This window comes from Penicillium cosmopolitanum, assembly GCF_028827165.1.
Source record: "Penicillium cosmopolitanum strain IBT 29677 chromosome Unknown utg000011l:1.0-3548175.0:1.0-3550911.0, whole genome shotgun sequence".
Lineage (NCBI taxonomy): Eukaryota > Fungi > Ascomycota > Eurotiomycetes > Eurotiales > Aspergillaceae > Penicillium > Penicillium cosmopolitanum.
In genome coordinates, this window is record NW_026622681.1 from 208664 (window position 1) to 227627 (window position 18964).

Consider the following 18964-nt stretch of genomic DNA (forward strand, 5'->3'; position numbering starts at 1 on the left):
GCCTCAGAGCTTTAATGCAGTTGTTGTGCCTCGGAAGGTCGCGTATTAGAATGGATCACTAATAGGACACTAGTTACACGTAAATTTTGGTGTGGTCGTAAGCATATAAAATAAATTGAACAAGAACCAGAAATAGCCCATGTGCTCCTTTTATAGCTTCCGATGTATATCTGTTCTGGTGGCCAAAGATTGCACCGCGATGATAGGTAACAACGCAGATGCGGAAATAATGGCTACCATCACGCCCGCAGCCCCTCCAAGTCCCACAGCGGTGAACATGTCTGGGAAATAAAAAGGACCAAGCTAAATAATTCTATGTTAGTATTTGATCTTGGGTTAACTGGTTTCCAAGCGGACTTACAAAGCCATAAATCTGACGGCAGATATTAACAAATATTCCAACCTCTGCGGCTCTTTCCTTTTTGCTTTCCACCGCAAATGTTGTCAGGATTGTAGTTTGCATCTGATTACCAAAACTGGCGATTGCTGCCCCCACACAAGGAGTAACATTCCAGGTTTTAGCGTGTTGCAATTCAAATCCCCAAGTCAGTAAGCCGGCAATTATCGTCGCAAACGCAATGTAAGATAACCAGAGACGATCAGCCGGGCATGAGTGACCTCTTTTTTGATGTAGGTGACGAAGGAACCAGTCAGACATCGGTCCACTGACCTGCTCACCAAGCACACATCCAATGATGATTGCAATAAATTGCAGACCAATTTGCTGTGCATCAAAGTTGAATTTCTCGCCAAATACTATGGGCATCTCGACAATCAACGCAATATTGCCATAACAGAAGGTAACTGCATGTGCACAGGCGGCAATCAAAACTCTTGGGTATTTGATCATTTCGAATGGGGCGACAAAGTCTCCCAGACTTAAAGAGCGGGAAGTGATCTTCCGCGGTATCATCTTGCCCCAAATCCCAACCCTCTCTCGCTCGTTGTCGGGGTTATAAATTGTCTCGTCGCCAATTGCCAAATACAGCAGAAATTGGCAGAAGTTTATTATGGCAAATATCCAGAAGATCCATTGTACTCCAATATGTTTGACAACAAAACCCATAAAAAAAGGACCTGCCGGCGTTCCAATTGTAGTCATGAGGGTCCACCACCCGAGCTTCTGGGCTCGCTTTTCGGGCTCACATAACTGTGTAATTACACCACTCCCGTTGCCGATCGGGGGCGAGATGAGGAATGCTGTTAGGACGCGAGTCGCCATCTGAGCACCGTATGATGTGCATCGAGCACCACCGATATTGCAAGCCATACTTCCTAGAACGGATAGCAGAATGACATTATATCGACCGTATACAGCGGTTAATGGATTCCAAATCAATGGGGAAAGGCCGAGAAGGAGGATCTACAATATAATGTGTTAGGCATTGAGTCAACAAAAGCTTTCCATTAGACCTATCGGCGTGGACGATACCTGGAACGATGTCAGATAACTGGCTGCTTGCACAGTGATGCCGTACTCTTCGGCAAATGCGTCATACGCTGGAATAATTCCAGCAGCCATGAATGTACCCATCATGGAATGGAAAGCGACCATAAGGATCTGCGCATCCTTTTTCCACCTGGGCCAGTTTTGTGGATCCTGCGATGACCGCGACAGCCACTCTTCGTCCCCGCATGAAGATAAATCATTAATTGGGGGGTTGGTAGATGCATTTTCGAGGTGAAACGAGTCCTCTGGCTGGCTAATCTTCATGTTCGAGTGGTGAGGAACTTGAAGTTACCCAAGGTTGGAAAATATAACTACCGTGTCGACAAAGAAAAGGTGCAGTGGGCTAAGACCGCAAGAAAACTCGAATAACTTGTGATTATGACAACCAGAAGGCCCTGGGCCGCATTTAAACCAAAGGTCCGAGTCATATGTGCGGTGGATTCATCTAACCCCCCCCCCCCATGGGGCAAGTTCAATGGGGTGTGTATGGGGTGTGGGACTCCGCGGATTGACACCGCACTGTTCATTCTTGCGGTTGATTGGGGCAAGGCCTTGTTGATGACCTGGTTTCCCGGCGGGTAAAGCTCGAGTCCACAATTTTAAATGCCGTGTCTTCTTTGCCATAAATGCCGTGTCCGTCAAGTCCCTGAAGATCTACTTCTTATCCCGAGGTTTACCTGCTCTAGATGCCAGTGAGCCGGAGCGTCACCCGGGCGCGGCTCGGAATATGATCCGACGCGACGGCGACAAGCGCCAGGAGATTCATAGAAACCAATTCGGAGCATGGAAATAGTTTTGAGGCATTTGCGTTCAATTTTTATAGCAGGTAATTCCCTCTTGTGAGTTTCATGCCTGCAGGAGCAGGAGCGTGTTGTGTGAATCTCTCCCGCCCCCATACTCTCAATTCCGATATTGACGTGTGCGTGTTATCCTGGGATCAAACCACTCCAAAAGACCGAGTTTCGCAGTTTGAAAACATCACATGTCGCAGTTATATTGATATCCATGCTTGGTCATTGATCGACCAAGGTTTCTCTTCGCAGATGTTGATCTTGGGCGAATATCTTGATGACGCGACATTTTGTTTCCCTTCTTGTTTGCTTTGTTTTCTCTCCTTTGCAGAAAGAAACCATGGCTGGGCGCTCTGATAAAGCATTCTGCCTTGACTCATGTCTTGATGCATTTTCGGAGTAATACGAATATTCCCAATGGTCATCAGAAAGAAGCAATTTCTAATCGGGACAGCGATGGCCGAGCAAAATACCCGGTTTCCCCACGACAAAAAGCCCCCGCACACTCGGGGGTATTCACCTCCGCATTTTAATCCGCAGAAGGTGAAGCCCATTGGTGGACTTATAGATTCTTCATTCCATGCCTCCGGTCGGTCCTTGGCGCTTCCATTTCTTCGAAGCGAGCGACGTTTTTCGGGCTATTGGAATCCGGCAAACCCCCAGGAACTTAGCAATAAATTAGAAGCCATAATGCCTTCGAATTTCTGGGACGATCGCTGGGAGCATCGAATACAACTCCGGTCACAATGTTAGCATTTCTTGCCTTCGGTGCCACATGGTTCACGCTTGCCTCTGCAACGCTCCATATTGTACAGAATGAGACATCAATCACGCTCGAGAACACTCGCCTAACGGCAGTTCTTGACAGAACTGCTGGCCAAATTGTGGATTTGACCCTCGATGGAAAGGACTTGCTGGGTCCAAAGTCGGGGTCCACGGGAGTCGGGCCGTATCTTGATTGCTACTGCATCCCCTCTGGGTTTTACACAGCCGGTGCAACAGCCCCTGTGACGAAGGCTGTGGAGGGAGTTGACTCAACGGGCACTAAATATGGAGGTCTGATCTTGACAGATACATACACACCCACTGGTCAGCAGTTCCAACAGTATTGGTTTCTTCGTGAAGGAGAAACGGGCTTGCATATGTTTAGTCGACTTTCCTATTATAACGAAAGCACGCCGTATCTTCGCAATCTGCAGGAGTTTCGAACGCTATTTCGCCCAAATACGAATCTATGGACACACCTCACGTCGAGCGACGTTCAAACTGCGCCGTTGCCCAGCAAAGATGCCATCGCCAACGAAATTGTAGTTCAAGATGCAACTTGGACATTCAACAATACGCCTTCTGATCCCTACTACACGCAGTTTTCGGATTACTTTACCAAATACACGTTCTCCAACCGTGCGTATTCCCGTCATACTATATTCTTCTTAACAATTCTAAACATTTCCCTCCTATAGATTGGAGAAACAACAGCGTTCACGGTCTTTACGCCGATGGTTCTACATCTAACGGAATCACATACGGAGCATGGCTAGTGATGAATACCAAGGTAGGTGCATTAGATTCATGTTGAACTATGGCATTGTAGCTGATAAATACTTGGTAGGATACATACTATGGGGTACAGTATTTGCTCTTCCGGGTTTTTCCAACGCACTGACAATATAAAACAGGGCCCCATTCACTCGGATTTAACTGTTGACGGAATTGTTTATAACTATCTCGTCTCCAACCATCACGGAGAGGGGACTCCAAATATCACCAATGGCTTTGATCGTACATTTGGTCCCCAATATTACCTCTTCAATGGAGGCAAAGGCTCTACCTCTCTTGAAAAGCTCCGGGCAGAGGCAGAGGCTTTGGCAACTCCGCAATGGAATGCTGCGTTTTATGATTCTATTGCAAAGCACGTTGTTGGATATGTTCCTTCCGGAAGAAGAGGCAGCTTGAAAGGGACGGTGACGCTTCCAAAATCTGCGGCTCGTCCTATTGCCATTTTGACGGCCAATGGATATTACTTTCAAGACAACAGTGCCGCACCAAGCGCATATCAATACTGGGCCGACGTCGCATCTGATGGAAGCTTTAATATAGACCGAATCAAGGAAGGAAGCTATCGATTGACCATTTATGCGGAGGGAATCTTCGGCGATTTTGTGAAAGAAAATATCACGGTACGTGCTGGAAGGAAGACCACAGTCCGAGACACTTGGAAGCAAGAGTCCGCAGGCAAAGAAGTTTGGCGATTGGGCATCCCCGATAAGTCATCGGGTGAATTCCGACACGGGCAGAAGAGAGACTCGACACATCCTCTCAGCCCGCCGGAATATCTGGTCTATTGGGGAGCGTACGACTGGACAACCGACTTTCCGCGAGGCGTCAATTATACTATTGGATCCAGCGACCCAGCGATGGACTTCAACACTGTGCACTGGTCTGTTTTTGGTCCCACTCCATCTAATCCACATGTCGAGTATGATTCGACTAATGACTGGACCATCAACTTCTCCATGAATAAGAACCAATTGCACCAAAAGAAAACGGCCACACTTACCGTTCAGTTGGCCGGTGCAAAGACGGCTGCAGGCAACACTGATGTCTACAACGCCAGTGAACCTTACGCCAATTTATCTCTCGAGAGCTTCATAAACGAAGGCAACGATCCTCTGGTCATGACAATTGGTTTCAACCAGTCAAGTAGCTGTATTGTCCGATCTGCTGTGAGTTGCTATCAAATAAGTTCTCGGATGACATTCCCATCATCATGGCTACATGAGGGTAAGAATGTCTTGCGACTTCATTTGCCTTATAACGCTACCGATACTGAGACTGCTATTCTTCCTGGTACTGTCTACGTACAGTATGATGCATTGAGGCTCGAGGTGGACTGAATTTCCGAATACCCCGCCTGAGCGCGTCATATTGCAGTCAGCATAAAATTGTCACAAACTCGAAACAATCCATCTCAAATATCTTCTAAGTTATAAAAAGCACTGTTACTCTCCATCATAAGCACATAGTCTTTGTGCAACAAAGATGTCTGTCGTTCATGCCTCGTAGGTAATCTTTGCATTATAAGATCAATGACCACCCGTCCAATTTTTCTCACGTCCATCTCTTCCTAGAAGTATGGTCCGAATCTCGGTTAGTAGCCCCCACGCTATCAAGATCAACTAGGGTCGGATCATCCTACGCTCAGACACTACGGAACAATTTAGTGACGATCACTCCACTTTCTGCATCGTTTGGCCCTCATGTCCCTGCATGCATCATTCGACCTGTGCGTCTCCGACTTCCCCGCTGTTAAATCTCGCGAGTATAGTATTTAATATGTCGATCAATGTCTAGTGACGTCTCCGGCGGGGGTTGGGGTGTGTTATAACCGACATATTTAGGCTGAATTTTCCCAGACGCACCTAGAAAACAGCTCGCTTTCGTAGTTTGATATTTTGGATAATAAAGCAATTACTGGGCAAACGGTACAGCAATGCGTTTATCCTTTCTGGCACTTGCTGCGCTTGGGGGCACCCCGGTCGTGGTGGCCGAGCATAATTACTATCAACCGACCTCGAAAGGTTTTCGAATGCAACATGGATTCGAGACAGTCCTTGTTCAACCGTTCGGTTACGACGGCTTTCGGATACGTGCGTGGCCATTTCGCCCCCCAACCGGCCAGGAAATCGGGTTTGTTTATGATCCTCCTCTTGAGGGACCTGAAAGTGAGGCACATGGAATGAGTTTCGATACCGCGTTCCTTGGCAACCGGTCCGAGGAGCTACGCAATGGAAACATGATCGTACGCACTTCTGGCTGGGGAGGTAATCCAGGTGGCTATCGCTTGGCCTTCTACCGTGTAGAGGTCAATGGGTCTGAAACATTGCTCACGAACGAATATGCACCGCTCAAATCAATCAATCCACGCTATTACTCTTGGAACGGACCGGGAGGTGAATTTGCGGCTGAGTTTTCTTTCAGCGCGACTCCTGATGAGCAGATCTATGGAACAGGCACACAACAAGATCACGTTGTCAATAAAAAGGGCATGGTAATCGACCTAGTCAACTTCAACACACATATTCCCACTCCGATGTTTATGAGTAACAAGGGCTACGGCTTTGTGTGGAACATGGCCTCGACGGGTCGCATGGAGTTCGGACAGCTACGGAATAAATTCACCACGGATTCTGCTACTGCGGTTGACTATTTCATTGTTGCCGCGGCATCGGGTGATTACGATACACTCCAACAACGCCTGTCGGCCCTAACTGGTCGTGCACCCAAACCACCAAGTTGGTCACTGGGCTATATACAATCCAAATTGCGGTATGAAAATCAGACTGAAGTGGTGCAACTAGCCGAGCAGTTCCATAAAAGACACATACCAGTCTCCTTGATCGTCATTGACTACCAGTCCTGGGCTCACCAAGGGGACTGGGGCCTTGATCCAAGGCTGTGGCCGCGGGTTGCTGAAATGGCGCAGAAGGTAAAGAAACTGACCAATGCAGAGATGATGGCATCTCTTTGGCCGAGCGTGGCAGATGATAGTCTCAACTATCTCGAAATGATGGCTCAAGGATTTCTCTCTGCCACTCGATCGGGTCCAGGGACAACCGATTCATGGAACGGATCATATATTCGCAATTACGACTCTACAAACCCAGGCACTCGGCAGTTTTTATGGAAAACTCTGAAACAGAACTACTTTGACAAAGGGATCAAGAACTTTTGGATTGATCAAGCTGATGGAGGGGCACTTGGTGAGGCATATCAAAATAACGGACAGAGCGATTACATTGAATCAATCCCTTTCCCGATGCCAAATGCTTTGTATGCTGCAGGAACTCAAAGCAGTATTGGGAAACTCTATCCCTGGGCCCATCAACAGGCTATCGAAGAAGGGTTCCGTAATGAATCCTCAACGGAGATGGGAAGCCCTTGCGACTATTTGTCTCTCAGTCGCTCCGGCTATATTGGATCCCAGAGATTCTGCAGTATGATTTGGTCTGGTGACACAACAGCAGTCTGGGAAACTCTCGGTGCCCAGATTGCCAGTGGTCTCTCTGCCGCTGCCACTGGCTGGGGCTGGTGGACTCTAGATGCCGGTGGTTTCCAGGCCGATCCCACCGTCTCATGGAGTGCCAATATTGACCGTCCGGAGTATCGTGAGCTTTATGTCCGATGGCTCCAATGGACTACTTTTCTACCTTTTATGCGGACCCACGGGTCTCGCGCTTGCGATGTACAGAGTGGCTATACGTGCGACAATGAGCCATGGTCCTACGGAGAAACGAACACACCCGTCATCGTGTCATACATTCATCTTCGCTACCAGCTAGCTGAATATATTCAGGCTCTCTTCTCTCAACTCCATCTCACCGGCCGCATGATCCTTCGGCCACTTTACATGGACTTTCAAACTTCGGATGCTCGAGTAGCCGAGTGGACGCGGCATAACCACAATGTGACCACACAGCAGTACATGTTTGGACCACGACTCCTTGTCACACCCGTCACGCTCCCCAATATGACTGAATGGTCTGTATATTTGCCTCGGACTGCTGGGAATGAGACAAGGCCCTGGACTTATTGGTGGACAAACGAAACCTATGCTGGTGGTCAGATGGTGACCATCCCTGCTCCAGTTGAGCATATTCCACTATTCCATCTGGGATCACGAACAGATATTTTGAGTGGAAAGGTTTTTGAATAATTATCCAAGGACTCACGACAGTTCCATTGCATCATTTTGCTAAAGTACAAACTAAGCAATATGAACCGATGATCTTTGTTATACATGCTGATTAGAACATATATATGTGTGATCAATGAATCTGTCTACTCCATTCAGAACAATACTATTTCTATCTTAGACTATCCTAGATTATCCTAGACTAGTAATGCCCGTTTTATACTATATTGACACCTCAGGCCGCAATCGTAGTCCCGTGATGTCACCAACCCGGCGGAGCTTTGGAAGTTACACAAAAGCGTCAACTGTGCAACCTCAACCTCATTTCTCACCCTCGGCCTTGAAGGGGTTTTTTTGACCCTCCTCATTATATATACCATTACTCTTTGTACAGAATTTGAATTCGAACTTGACTTGTGCACTCGAGATGGGCGGCGGAAACCAGCCACCCCGTGTTGGCTCCTTGGAGGCCCAGCAGACCTCGCTCTCCTCGCCCGACCCCAATATCCACCTGCATGCTGTCGTTGATCTGGGCAGGTAAATTTCAATCTTGCATGGAAAGATCCCTTCTCTGCTTTGCTCCCAGTTTCCCTCTGTGAAAAACTAACCTGGAACCTACAGTAATGGCATCCGATGCTCCATCTCCGATCTCACAGCACCGACCACTCGAGTCATCCCTACTGTTCATTTCCACCGCGTGAATATCTCGCTGTACGAGGCACAAGTCGACCCGGACACGGGCAATCGCATCCCCATACCTACATCCGTGATCGATCGTGTGGTCAGCGCCATTCTTCGCTTCCAGATAATCTGCGTGGAAATCGGGGTGCCCGCCACGAACATCCGACTAATCGCAACTGAGGCGACTCGAACTGCCATCAACTCCGCCCAATTCACAAGCGCCATTCGCGATGCCACAGGAGTTGATGTGGAGTTACTCCGGAAGGAGGAGGAAGGAATCGTGGGAGCATGGGGTATCGCAAGCAGTTTCTCTGATGTAGAGGGCCTCGCGTTAGATCTCGGGGGTGGAAGCATGCAAATGACATGGATCATTTCCCACGCTGGTGAGGTCCAGATCAGCCCCAAGGGATCAGTGAGCTTTCCTTATGGAGCTGCTGCTTTGACTCAGAAACTGGCCGATTTAAAACGCGGTAAGAGCAAAAGTGAGGCCAAAAAGGCCAAGGAACAGTTTCGTCAAGAGATGGCCGACAACTTCCGTACCGCATTCGAAGCTCTGCAAATCCCCGAGAGCCTGCGTCAAAAAGCCCGCGACCATGGTGGGTTCCCTCTCTATCTGTCGGGTGGTGGATTCCGCGGCTGGGGCTATCTCCTCTTATACCTCCATCAAACTCGGGGTCAAAGATATCCGATCTCGATCATCAATGGATATTCTGCCCAGAAAAAAGATTTTGAGGATACCGAGGCTTTGAAAGAGGTGGCTCGGACCGCACACGAGATCTTTCGTGTGTCTGATCGACGTCGCAAGCAAGTCCCATCGGTCGCATTCCTCGTGAAAACCCTGGCCGAGTCATTACCGTATGGAATCAAGGAGGCGCATTTCTGCCAAGGTGGTGTTCGCGAAGGAGTTTTATTCCGCAATATGCTCCCCGTCGTTCGTCAACAAGATCCGTTGGAGGTCGCTACTGCTCGCTATGCGCCCGCGTCGGCTCAGGCCATTGCTGCCCTGATCCTGGCCGCGCTGCCCCGGCCATCCGCGGGCCGATCAGTTCCATCATCAATCACAGTTCATCTAGTTCAGGCGTTTGTTAATTCCCTATATTTCCATGCCACGATGTCCAAGGAACTTTCCTCCAGTGCAGCTCTTTACAGTACCAGCACGGGGATCTTGGCATCTCACGCACGGAATCCCTCATGCGCATCGTGCCCTTTTGGCACTGGTCCTCCAGGAGCGGTACGGTGGAGAACTCCCACCACGCGATGTGGATTTCAAATCCCATCTCCAAGGCATCCTCACACCCGAGGAGGTCTGGTGGACCCGTTATCTTGGGAAGCTGGGGCTTGTTCTCACCCAGCTTTATCCGATTGGCACCATTGACACCTTCAAGCCGCGTATTATTCCATCCGCCCGCTGGGCGACCGGTCTAGGCAAAAAAGGCAAAAAAGATGGGTTGAAACTAACGATTGCCATTCAAAAGGTCGAGTACGACCCCACCCATCTCCGCGAAGAACTTGAACACGATGTCCAGAAGATCGAGAAGGTTGGCAAGCGCAAGAATTGGATTGGAGGTCGAGATGGATGGGGTGTCAAGGTGCTGGTTTCGGTTGAAGAAGAGGACCTGCTTGCCCAGAATCAAGACTTAGTTCAGGGGTACTAAGCATTCTGTCGGGCTTTCCGTGGCTTGGCCCCTGAAATGAACCTCTATACGGATTGCGGAATACCCGTACATGGTACATCGCATGCTGTATTCCATCTCCCCTCAGCTATCTGTCTCAAGATAGAAGGACAGACGACATGCCAAGGAGCGTACCAGCGACCGATGTGGGGTCTCGCATATCTCACGACAGCCTTGACAGAGAGAGGCCTCGATATGGACAGTGTTGAGCAAGTCGTTCGGGAGAAAGCGTGCGTCCAATATCCACCGTGGTGGAAACGCGCAGAATCCTCCTGAACCCTTCTTTTGCTCTGATCTATTCCCCTTAAGTCTCCAACCTCCTGAGAGCCAAATTGAAGTAAAGCATGATGATATAAACGATTTGAATGACAGAACTGTTACAATCTCACCATATGATTAGACTTTGTTGGGTTACATCTCTGTCTTTCTCCAGGGATCTTCAACATCTCATTCCAGGGTTTTGTAGGGCTCCATCCAGATTTCCCGGTTTCACCACAACCAGGCAGACACCAAAAAGAAGGACCCAGTTCGGAAGCTTGAGTCGCCCCACTTCTGCCTTGTAGGGCTGACTCTCTTGGCAAAATTACTATGTTAAGTTTAATGTTAATTTTAATTTTGGCCGAAGTCAGATTATAGCGCCGTGACCGCTTGATGGTAGTAGGCTAGCACCCTAGGGTAGGCAGGCGTGAGAGTAAGGTTGGCCACGGGATCGGATGATCTTATCTGATGCCCGCCTCATTTTATCTGATGCATCCCCCCTTCTTCCCTTTACCTTCTACCCTCTACCTTCCACCTTCATCCTTTCTTTCTTTTCCTTCAATCCCTCCCGATCACCCCAGTATCAGCACTATGGCGGGGGTGAAAGATATTGACATTAATGAGAAAGAGAAAGACCTCAAGGAGTCTCCTTCTCAATCGAATACTAATGGTCAGTTTGCTGTGTTTTCACCTCCTTTTTAAGAGAAAACAAAGAAATGTTGGGAATTAATCAATTACTGACTCCCTTCCAACAGACACTGACGCCGAAGGCGATGTCCTCCGTGCCGCCGGTATCGATCTCACCCAGGATGATAACACTGAGAATATTTTGACCCTTCGCATGTGGGTGCTTGCCATTGGCTTCTGCATCGTTGCAAGTGGTCTCAACACCCTCTACACCCTACGACAGCCCTCTTTGACCATTTCTGCAAATGCTGTTCTTCTATTAGCCTACCCTTTGGGAAAGCTGTGGGAGAAGGCTGTGCCCGCTTGGGATGTGCCCTTGCGGGCTTGGTCTTTCAGTCTCAACCCGGGACATTTCAGTACCAAGGTATGCGATCAAGGTTGCCCACACTTTGGGGAAATAATACCCAGTTCTCACGAATCCCTCTTCCTAGGAACACACCTTGATCTATGTCATGTCGAACCTGAGTATCTACGTTCGTCTCGGTGCCGATGTCTTGGTGGAACAGGAAAAGTTTTATGGCTACAATGCTGGCTGGGGTTTCCAGATTCTCATAACTTTATCGACCTTGCTGATTGGGTTCTGTCTTGCTGGTCTATTCCGATCCATTGTCGTCATTCCCAGGGAGCTCATTTGGCCTGGTGTTCTCGGTGTAACAGCTCTCACGACCACTTTGCATAATGTTTCTCGCGGCGAAACAAGGCTCGTTCCCAAATCAAACTTTAAAGCCCTTCTTAGCTGACTTGATCACAGCTTCAATACCTGGAAAATATCCCGATACGCCTTCTTTTCGATTGTTTGTGCCGGCTCTTTCTGCTGGTACTGGTTTCCTGACTTTATCTTTCCGGCACTGAGCTATTTCAATTTCCCTTGTTGGATCAAGCCACACAATACCGTCGTGAATCAGGTATTCGGGATGAGCTCCGGCATGGGACTCATTCCTATCACATTTGACTGTATGGACGCCTTCTTCATTTTCATCTTCAGTACACTGCTTACCTAGATTTAGGGAGCCAAATATCCTACGTAGGATCTCCCCTGCTAGTTCCCTTGTGGGCAATTCTTAATGTTTTCGGATCCCTCGTGTTTTGGATCTGGATCGTGGCTGTTGCTTGTTACTACACCAATGTGTGGAACACAGGTTACCTGCCGTTCCAAAGCTCCAATGGTAGGTGTCCTCCACGATGTTTAACACCCAGCCCTCAGTCCTGAACAATCAAAAACATTGACACACTATCAAATAGTCTTCGATAATACCGGAGCCACCTACAAGGTATCCAAGATTGTGAATGCTGCCTCGAATTATACGTTGGATGTGGCCAAGTACCTCGCATATTCGCCGGTAAGCTAACATTTCCTCTCACTCTTGCTCGCATGGTGCCAAAGTACCCATTGCCTAATTATCTATCTCTAGGTCTACATGCCAATCACCTATGCTATGAACATGGTCGGTCTGTCATTTGCCACTCTCACTGCCCTCCTAGTCTGGGTCGCCCTGAACCATCGTGATGTCATGGTGGATGCAGCGAGACGAATTCCTAATGTTGTGATGGAATCACTTCCCGGGCGGCCGAAAACCGTCAATGACGATGAAACAGGAGCACCAGAAGTTCCGATGTGGTGGTATATGATTAGCTGCCTCGTTGCCCTCTTTATGGCGATCTTCGCAGTTGAATACTGGGATGTTGGGATTAGGTGGTATGGAGTTTTGCTGGCTCTAGCGATTGCTCTAGTTTTCTTCCCTCCGGTTCGTATGACTTCAAACGTTTCCCTTCCTTTCAGATACGCCGGTGGGAAAACTGACATGTTTTTCTTTTCTAGCTTGCCCTTGTCTACGGGACGGCCAATACCAAGATCAACATTGACATCTTCTGTCGCATCGTCGCTGGGTTCGTCTTTGAGGGCAGTGTCCTAGCAAATATCTGGTTCTTTGATATTGGCTATATCACGACCATCAAGGGACTATGGTTCGCACAGGACATGAAGCTCGCCTATTACTCCCATGTAAGGCTTTGGCTTTGGTGCTAATTGCGTGTTTTCTTGAAAGCCTGGCTGATCTTTCTTGCAGATCCCTCAGCGTAAGCTCTTCCTTGTGCAGTGTGTTGGAATGGTCATCGGCACGCTGTCCTCTTTGGGTGTTCTGAACTGGGCTCTGCATCACATCGAGGGCGTCTGCACCAGTGCCGCCCCCAATGGATTCACTTGCCCATTCTCCAAAACGCACTTCAACACTTCCCTGATCTGGGGCGCAATCGGGCCACGTCGCTATTTCCAGAGTGAAATCGGTTACTCTTCTCTGTTGTATTTCTTCCTCATCGGCGCCATTCTCCCGATCCCCGTGTACATTCTAAGTCGCCGATACCCCAACTCGATGTGGAAGCGGGTGCATATTCCACTCTTTCTCGGTGGTTTAAATTTCCTGCCTCCGGCGACTGGAATGAACTACGGCAGTTGGGCGATCGTCGGCCTGACATTTAGCTGGTTCATTCGAAAGCGCCTTCACGCCTGGTGGAGCAAGTACAACTTTGTTCTGAGCTCGGCATTGGACTCATCCGTCAGTGTCGCTGGTGTGCTGATCTTCTTGACTATCTTTTTCACAGGGGCGAGCAAGCACTTTAAATGGTGGGGAACCGATGTGTACAAGGTATGTGAACACTCCACCGCTACGCCTAGTACACTTGACGCGTTATTCATACGCGTTAACTACGTGTCACGCGTTCATGGATGTTCTCCATCTCTACGAGTAGAACTATGCTAACTCAAGCCGACGGTAGAATACTTGCGACTGGAAGGGTTGCCCGCATTTGACGCTATCCAAGGGAGAAAAGATCGGACTATAATTAGTATTGTTATTCTGATGTTTCAATGCGCGTCCTCGGGCTGAAGCAACCGCGTGGAGACACACTGCAATCGTGGGGTGGAAAAAGTGGAGAAGAAAGGGGGGAAAGAAAAGGGTCTTGCTCGGGCGACCTCATGCTTACATTGGTGGTAGAATTTACCAGTACTTTTCAATGTTATTACTACCTAAGTAGTCATTAATTCCACTCTCGCTGTTAAAGTCCACGCTGTTTGTAGAATAACCACCTGAACATTGTCACGGTCACGGTCATTTCAAGTTTTTATATTGTTCTGACATGAAGGAAGGTGGATATGTATAGAATCAAGGTGATCCATATTTCGGAGAGAGATATATATACTCTGCCAGATCCCGTGACTGCACTTTAGTTTAGACCATACTAGTACTACCGGCACTAAACGCACCTGGGCAGAGTATCCCTCTCTTTTAACAGCAGCACAGCTATGGAAGATGCAAAATCGAATAATAAAGCTGGAAATAATCATCAATATCTATACACAGTTCCTTGAACACTTTTCAGATGCCAGTGACTACTAGTATATACTCCGTACTGCTGGCTTCCACGTGTTGCATCACGTGCCAGATGATCTGATCTGATAAGATCATGTGCCTGGCCTGACCTGTTCTTTACTCCGACTCGCTGCTTTCCATCTCAACTGCTGACCTTTTCTTGACTCCGAGTCCTTACACGAAATATCTTGGTGGTAAATACCCTCCTACTCCGGAGATATCCCTTTCCATCTCTCCCATGCGTTCCGCTGGAACCAGGCTGCCCAGGTGTCCACAGACTTTTCCCTCGCCCCCTGGTGGGTCTCGCCCGGTCGGAGAGTGCGATCATCGGCCCTCCGCCTTTTCTCCTCATCTTCTCCAAGTTCCCGGTCCCTCAATCCGCACGGAAAGCATCCATGCTGCGTCTTCGATGGCTGGTCATCGCACTGGCTACCCAGTCGGCCTGGGGTAGTGGCCTACCACAAGAGGAACGATGCGTAACCGCCGTTTATTCCACATATAACTACATCACCTTTGCCGGAACCCCTGCAGGTGGCTTGTGGGACACCCGATGTCAAAACCCCCTCAAGGTGGCCTCTATCTATGCAGCCTCAGAGACCTACTGTCGCGACAGTGAGCGTGCAGCAGGTTTTGCACAGCTGGCACTCTTCTGTGAAGAGTTCGGCCACGTCGAACTACTACCCCGAGACGCCGTCGCCGAGAACTTGACTGAAGATGCTATTCGAAATATGCGCACAGTTGATTACCTTGAACTCTCTCGCGGTGACCCGGTGGAGATGCCGGTTCTTATTTCCGCCTCATATTTCAACGTGATGTTTAACACAATAGTACGCTCCCAATTCGTTCGAACTAATCATTTATCTATGCAGGAAGCTAACCGGGTGATCACTTACCCTGAATAGGATTCGTGGCAATATGAATCTTGGTCCCATCATGCATTCGGGTAAGTCAAGTTCATTAGGATCCAACGTTCTCCAAAACAATTTCCAAACCACGCGCCAATACTGATGTCCGATGGAATAGGTACATCGGTTATGCCTATTGGGCTGGAATCTTGTTCCTAGGCATGGCGTCTCGCTTTTACAGTCGCATGATCTACTCTCGCAAGGCCCGACCGGAACGCGAGGTAGAGTCTAATACCTATCCCGCGACAGGCACCAAGTATGCCATACCATGGATGGGAAATTCAGCACACTGGGTGCAAACACACCTGACCGTTCCAGCTCCTTTACCCAACGGGAGACGGCAATTGCTTGGGTTTACCTATACAACTCGAGCGGAGGCACTTGCGGTGGCCGGCTTTTGGCTCCTGAGTACTGTGCTGAGTGTGGTCGGCTACCGAACCTTTCCCGGAAACATCTAGTACGTGTGGTGCACCATCATTCTTTGGAATTATAGCGGCCACTAATCAAATCTAGTTGGCCAAATCCGACCGACCAGATTCTTCGGTACTCCGCAGATCGAACAGGTGTCATGTCGTTCGTCAATTTCCCTTTACTGTGGCTTTTCGGAGGCCGCAATAACATCCTCATGTGGGCTACTGGGTGGAGCTTTGCAACATTCAATATCTACCATCGCCATGTGGCCCGGGTTGCGACGCTGCAAGGGGTGGCACACTCCATAATCTATGTTGTGATATACATTCGAGGTAAGTGGCGGACCGTCCCGATGCATGCTGCTCGTCGTTGTGATCTGGAGTGAATGCTAAGCAGTGCATGCGATGTAGCAAATAAGCTTTGGAAAGGACTGTCCAAGGTCTATGTGCTCTGGGGTGTTTTGGTAGGATATTGTCTCGATTCATTCATTTTGACCTGGTAGATACTGATAATGTCAGGCTTTCGTCGTGATGACTTTATTGCTGATCACCTCTCTTGACCGTATTCGATTCGCCACTTACGAGATATTTCTGATCACCCACATCTTGTTATCTGTGATAACACTCGTTGGGTGCTTTTAGTGAGTTTCCAGAGACGGTTGACTTACTACCTCAAATTCTTGCTGATCCTTAATAGCCACTCAATCGTATTTGAAGGACATGAATACTGGCAGTACCTCTGGCCCTCCGTTGGGGTATGGGTTCTTGATTGGGATCTAAGGATAATCAGACTTGTCTATTGCAACATGCATATCGGTATTACCGGTCGAAACAAAGTCCAGACGACTCGAAGCCGTATGTCCTATGATCAAGACGCCGATGTGATCCGACTTGAAGTCACGCCGGGGACGAAGATGTTGCAGCCTAAGCCCGGCGACTATTATTTTCTTTATCAGCCATTGCAACTCGTGGGCTGGGAGAATCATCCTTTCACCGTTGGAGCATGGTCTCATGACCACAGGTTCGACAGATCACTTGCGACAGCCTCCGGTAAACAAAACGGGTTACTAGATGTCTCTCAACTCCCACTGTTGCCTGGAAATCCGACCATGGAAGAAAATCAAGATGAATTAGGGGAAACTGCGGAGAAATCAGATGACTCGGGACTAAAGTTGATTTTTTGGATTCGACCCTATGATGGATGGACGCAGAAATTGCGCCGGGAGTGTCTTCGCTCAAAAGGTCAGACCGTGGATACCACGATCCTCCTGGAAGGGCCATACGGACATAATTTCCCGCTGTGGAGATATGAGTCTGTGCTCTTGATTGTTGGTGGGACAGGGATCGCATCTGCGGTCCCGTATATCCAAGATCACATCCGGCGCTCAGTAGGTGGAAGCGATATCTCGGAAGAGAAAACTCAAATACGAGATATGGAGTTGGTCTGGACCGCCCGGCAAACAGCATTTCTCCAAGAAGTTGCCTCCCGGGAGCTTTGGCCTGCTTTGGGCCGTGAAGACTTCCAGGCCTCTTTCTATGCGACTCGAGCCTCTGAAGTGCCTCTTCCTAGTGAGCTTGCGGGCTTAGGGTGCGGGATCAGCACCGGTCGCCCTCATATCCCGTCTTTGATCATGAGCCGGGCTTGTGATGCCACTGCAGCTGGCTCCACGCTGGCAATTCTCGTGTGTGGACCGGCAGGAATGGCCGACGAGGCTCGCGCCGCAACCCATCTCGCGATGCGGCAAGGCTACCAGTCGATCAAGTACGTAGAGGAGTCCTTTGCATGGTAGCGATGGTCGGTGAGACAGCCCAACGTGCCTAGTGCCGCGGGTTTGTGATTAGTGAACGTGTGATGAGCATATTGGATCAAGAAACTGTTGATTCTTGTTCAGACTTTCCTGTTTAGACCTACATTAGAGCGTGCCTTTGAATTCTACGAGCCCTTTGACAAAAGCAATACCACGGCGTGCCGTATTTTCGATCATATGATTCGCCGGGCTGTTTTGGTAACTCGACCTGAATTCCTAAGATCGACAGATCGCCTTTGATAGAAAATACCAAAAACTTGCTTTGAAAGGGGAACAGCGCTTCCGATGCCCGGAATTGACCCTGCGTGACGCAGGCGGAAAAGGGGAAGCTGCAAACCCCTGCATGGGGTTATTGATTCCGAATTGGATGGGGGCGAACAAGCCGAAGTACGATCGAAGTACAATGGTTGTCATTCAAAAGCTCTCAAGTCGAGAAACATGCTCTACAGTCCGTTATGGATGAAGTGATCGAGATCTCCATCTTTAAGGCCCGGACCGAACTCAAAAAACGAAATTAGCAAGTTGAAATACTCTGGGGAAATGGCGAAAGCAGAAACAGCAGCAGCAGCAGCCCCCAGATCTGTTGAGTTGACACATCATATATCAACGCCGATCACTCTGGGGGAACACCACCATGAACGCGACCTGCATAGCAAAAAGCAAATAATATTTGCAGCTCGGTAGATCTCAATTTCGAGTGGAGAGACCTGCAGCCACATTCACTAGCCGCCAACTTGTGTAACTTCTGACACCGCTCGTGTTTATGGAGTACGAGTAGGAGGATGGTTCATCCATTCGAGAGCTCTCCGACCGGCATTTGGGCGTCGATCGACAGGGACAACTGGGACATGTTCCTGCAGGGTAACTCTCAGGTTGAACATGTATCACACCAAGGCACTCAAGACTGCAGTGCCAAGCGAGCAAAAAGTCCCGATGGCAGTCGCTACACAGAGTTCGTGTGCTGAGAAGAAGCAATGATCCACGATCGCCACCAGCAGGGTCGACGAATCTATTGATTTTCAACAAAGTAGAGCATGCAAGATGCTATGGACTACTCAAACTTTGCATCCAGAAAGGAGAAAATGAAGAGGTCGGGCAAGAGATGAAAAGGTATAAAGTCATTGAAGAATCCGGTCTCAATCTTCTTTCCATCATCAGCTTCATTCACTCTTCTGAATATCCTCGTCTTTCCACTCTCACTCTTCTCCTTCATTCTCTCTTTGATCCACTCCTCGCGACAA

At 48.8% G+C, this 18964-nt stretch overlaps 6 protein-coding genes across 6 annotated transcripts; 5 read left to right on the top strand and 1 right to left on the bottom strand.

Annotated features, from left to right (window-relative positions):
* Positions 1 to 150: 150 nt before the first annotated feature.
* Positions 151 to 1714, bottom strand: N7509_011531 (uncharacterized protein; the record flags this gene model as incomplete). Its single annotated transcript, XM_056636168.1, has 3 exons — positions 151 to 303; positions 362 to 1363; positions 1433 to 1714. 3 exons carry the CDS (start codon positions 1712 to 1714, stop codon positions 151 to 153), a joined length of 1437 nt encoding a protein of 478 aa, XP_056482198.1.
* A 1273-nt stretch (positions 1715 to 2987) lies between these two features.
* On the top strand, positions 2988 to 5138 carry rglB (polysaccharide lyase family 4 protein; the record flags this gene model as incomplete). Its single annotated transcript, XM_056636169.1, has 4 exons — positions 2988 to 3645; positions 3705 to 3796; positions 3854 to 3868; positions 3921 to 5138. The coding sequence occupies 4 exons, from the start codon at positions 2988 to 2990 to the stop codon at positions 5136 to 5138; spliced, it is 1983 nt and encodes a 660-aa protein (XP_056482199.1).
* Positions 5139 to 5734: 596 nt separating this feature from the next.
* Positions 5735 to 7957, top strand: N7509_011533 (uncharacterized protein; the record flags this gene model as incomplete). Its single annotated transcript, XM_056636170.1, has 1 exon — positions 5735 to 7957. The coding sequence occupies one exon, from the start codon at positions 5735 to 5737 to the stop codon at positions 7955 to 7957; it is 2223 nt and encodes a 740-aa protein (XP_056482200.1).
* A 406-nt stretch (positions 7958 to 8363) lies between these two features.
* Positions 8364 to 10272, top strand: N7509_011534 (putative transcription regulator (RTG2); the record flags this gene model as incomplete). Its single annotated transcript, XM_056636171.1, is given in 3 exon segments — positions 8364 to 8473; positions 8558 to 9750; positions 9767 to 10272. The coding sequence occupies 3 exon segments, from the start codon at positions 8364 to 8366 to the stop codon at positions 10270 to 10272; spliced, it is 1809 nt and encodes a 602-aa protein (XP_056482201.1).
* Positions 10273 to 11139: 867 nt separating this feature from the next.
* On the top strand, positions 11140 to 14073 carry N7509_011535 (uncharacterized protein; the record flags this gene model as incomplete). The annotated part of the gene is made up of 10 exons (XM_056636172.1): positions 11140 to 11218; positions 11304 to 11599; positions 11667 to 11812; positions 11987 to 12189; positions 12243 to 12401; positions 12478 to 12575; positions 12648 to 12980; positions 13055 to 13237; positions 13302 to 13877; positions 14008 to 14073. The coding sequence occupies 10 exons, from the start codon at positions 11140 to 11142 to the stop codon at positions 14071 to 14073; spliced, it is 2139 nt and encodes a 712-aa protein (XP_056482202.1).
* A 922-nt stretch (positions 14074 to 14995) lies between these two features.
* Positions 14996 to 17705, top strand: N7509_011536 (ferric reductase family protein; the record flags this gene model as incomplete). The annotated part of the gene is made up of 7 exons (XM_056636173.1): positions 14996 to 15427; positions 15503 to 15543; positions 15624 to 15962; positions 16019 to 16248; positions 16327 to 16379; positions 16435 to 16556; positions 16613 to 17705. The coding sequence occupies 7 exons, from the start codon at positions 14996 to 14998 to the stop codon at positions 17703 to 17705; spliced, it is 2310 nt and encodes a 769-aa protein (XP_056482203.1).
* Positions 17706 to 18964: the final 1259 nt, after the last annotated feature.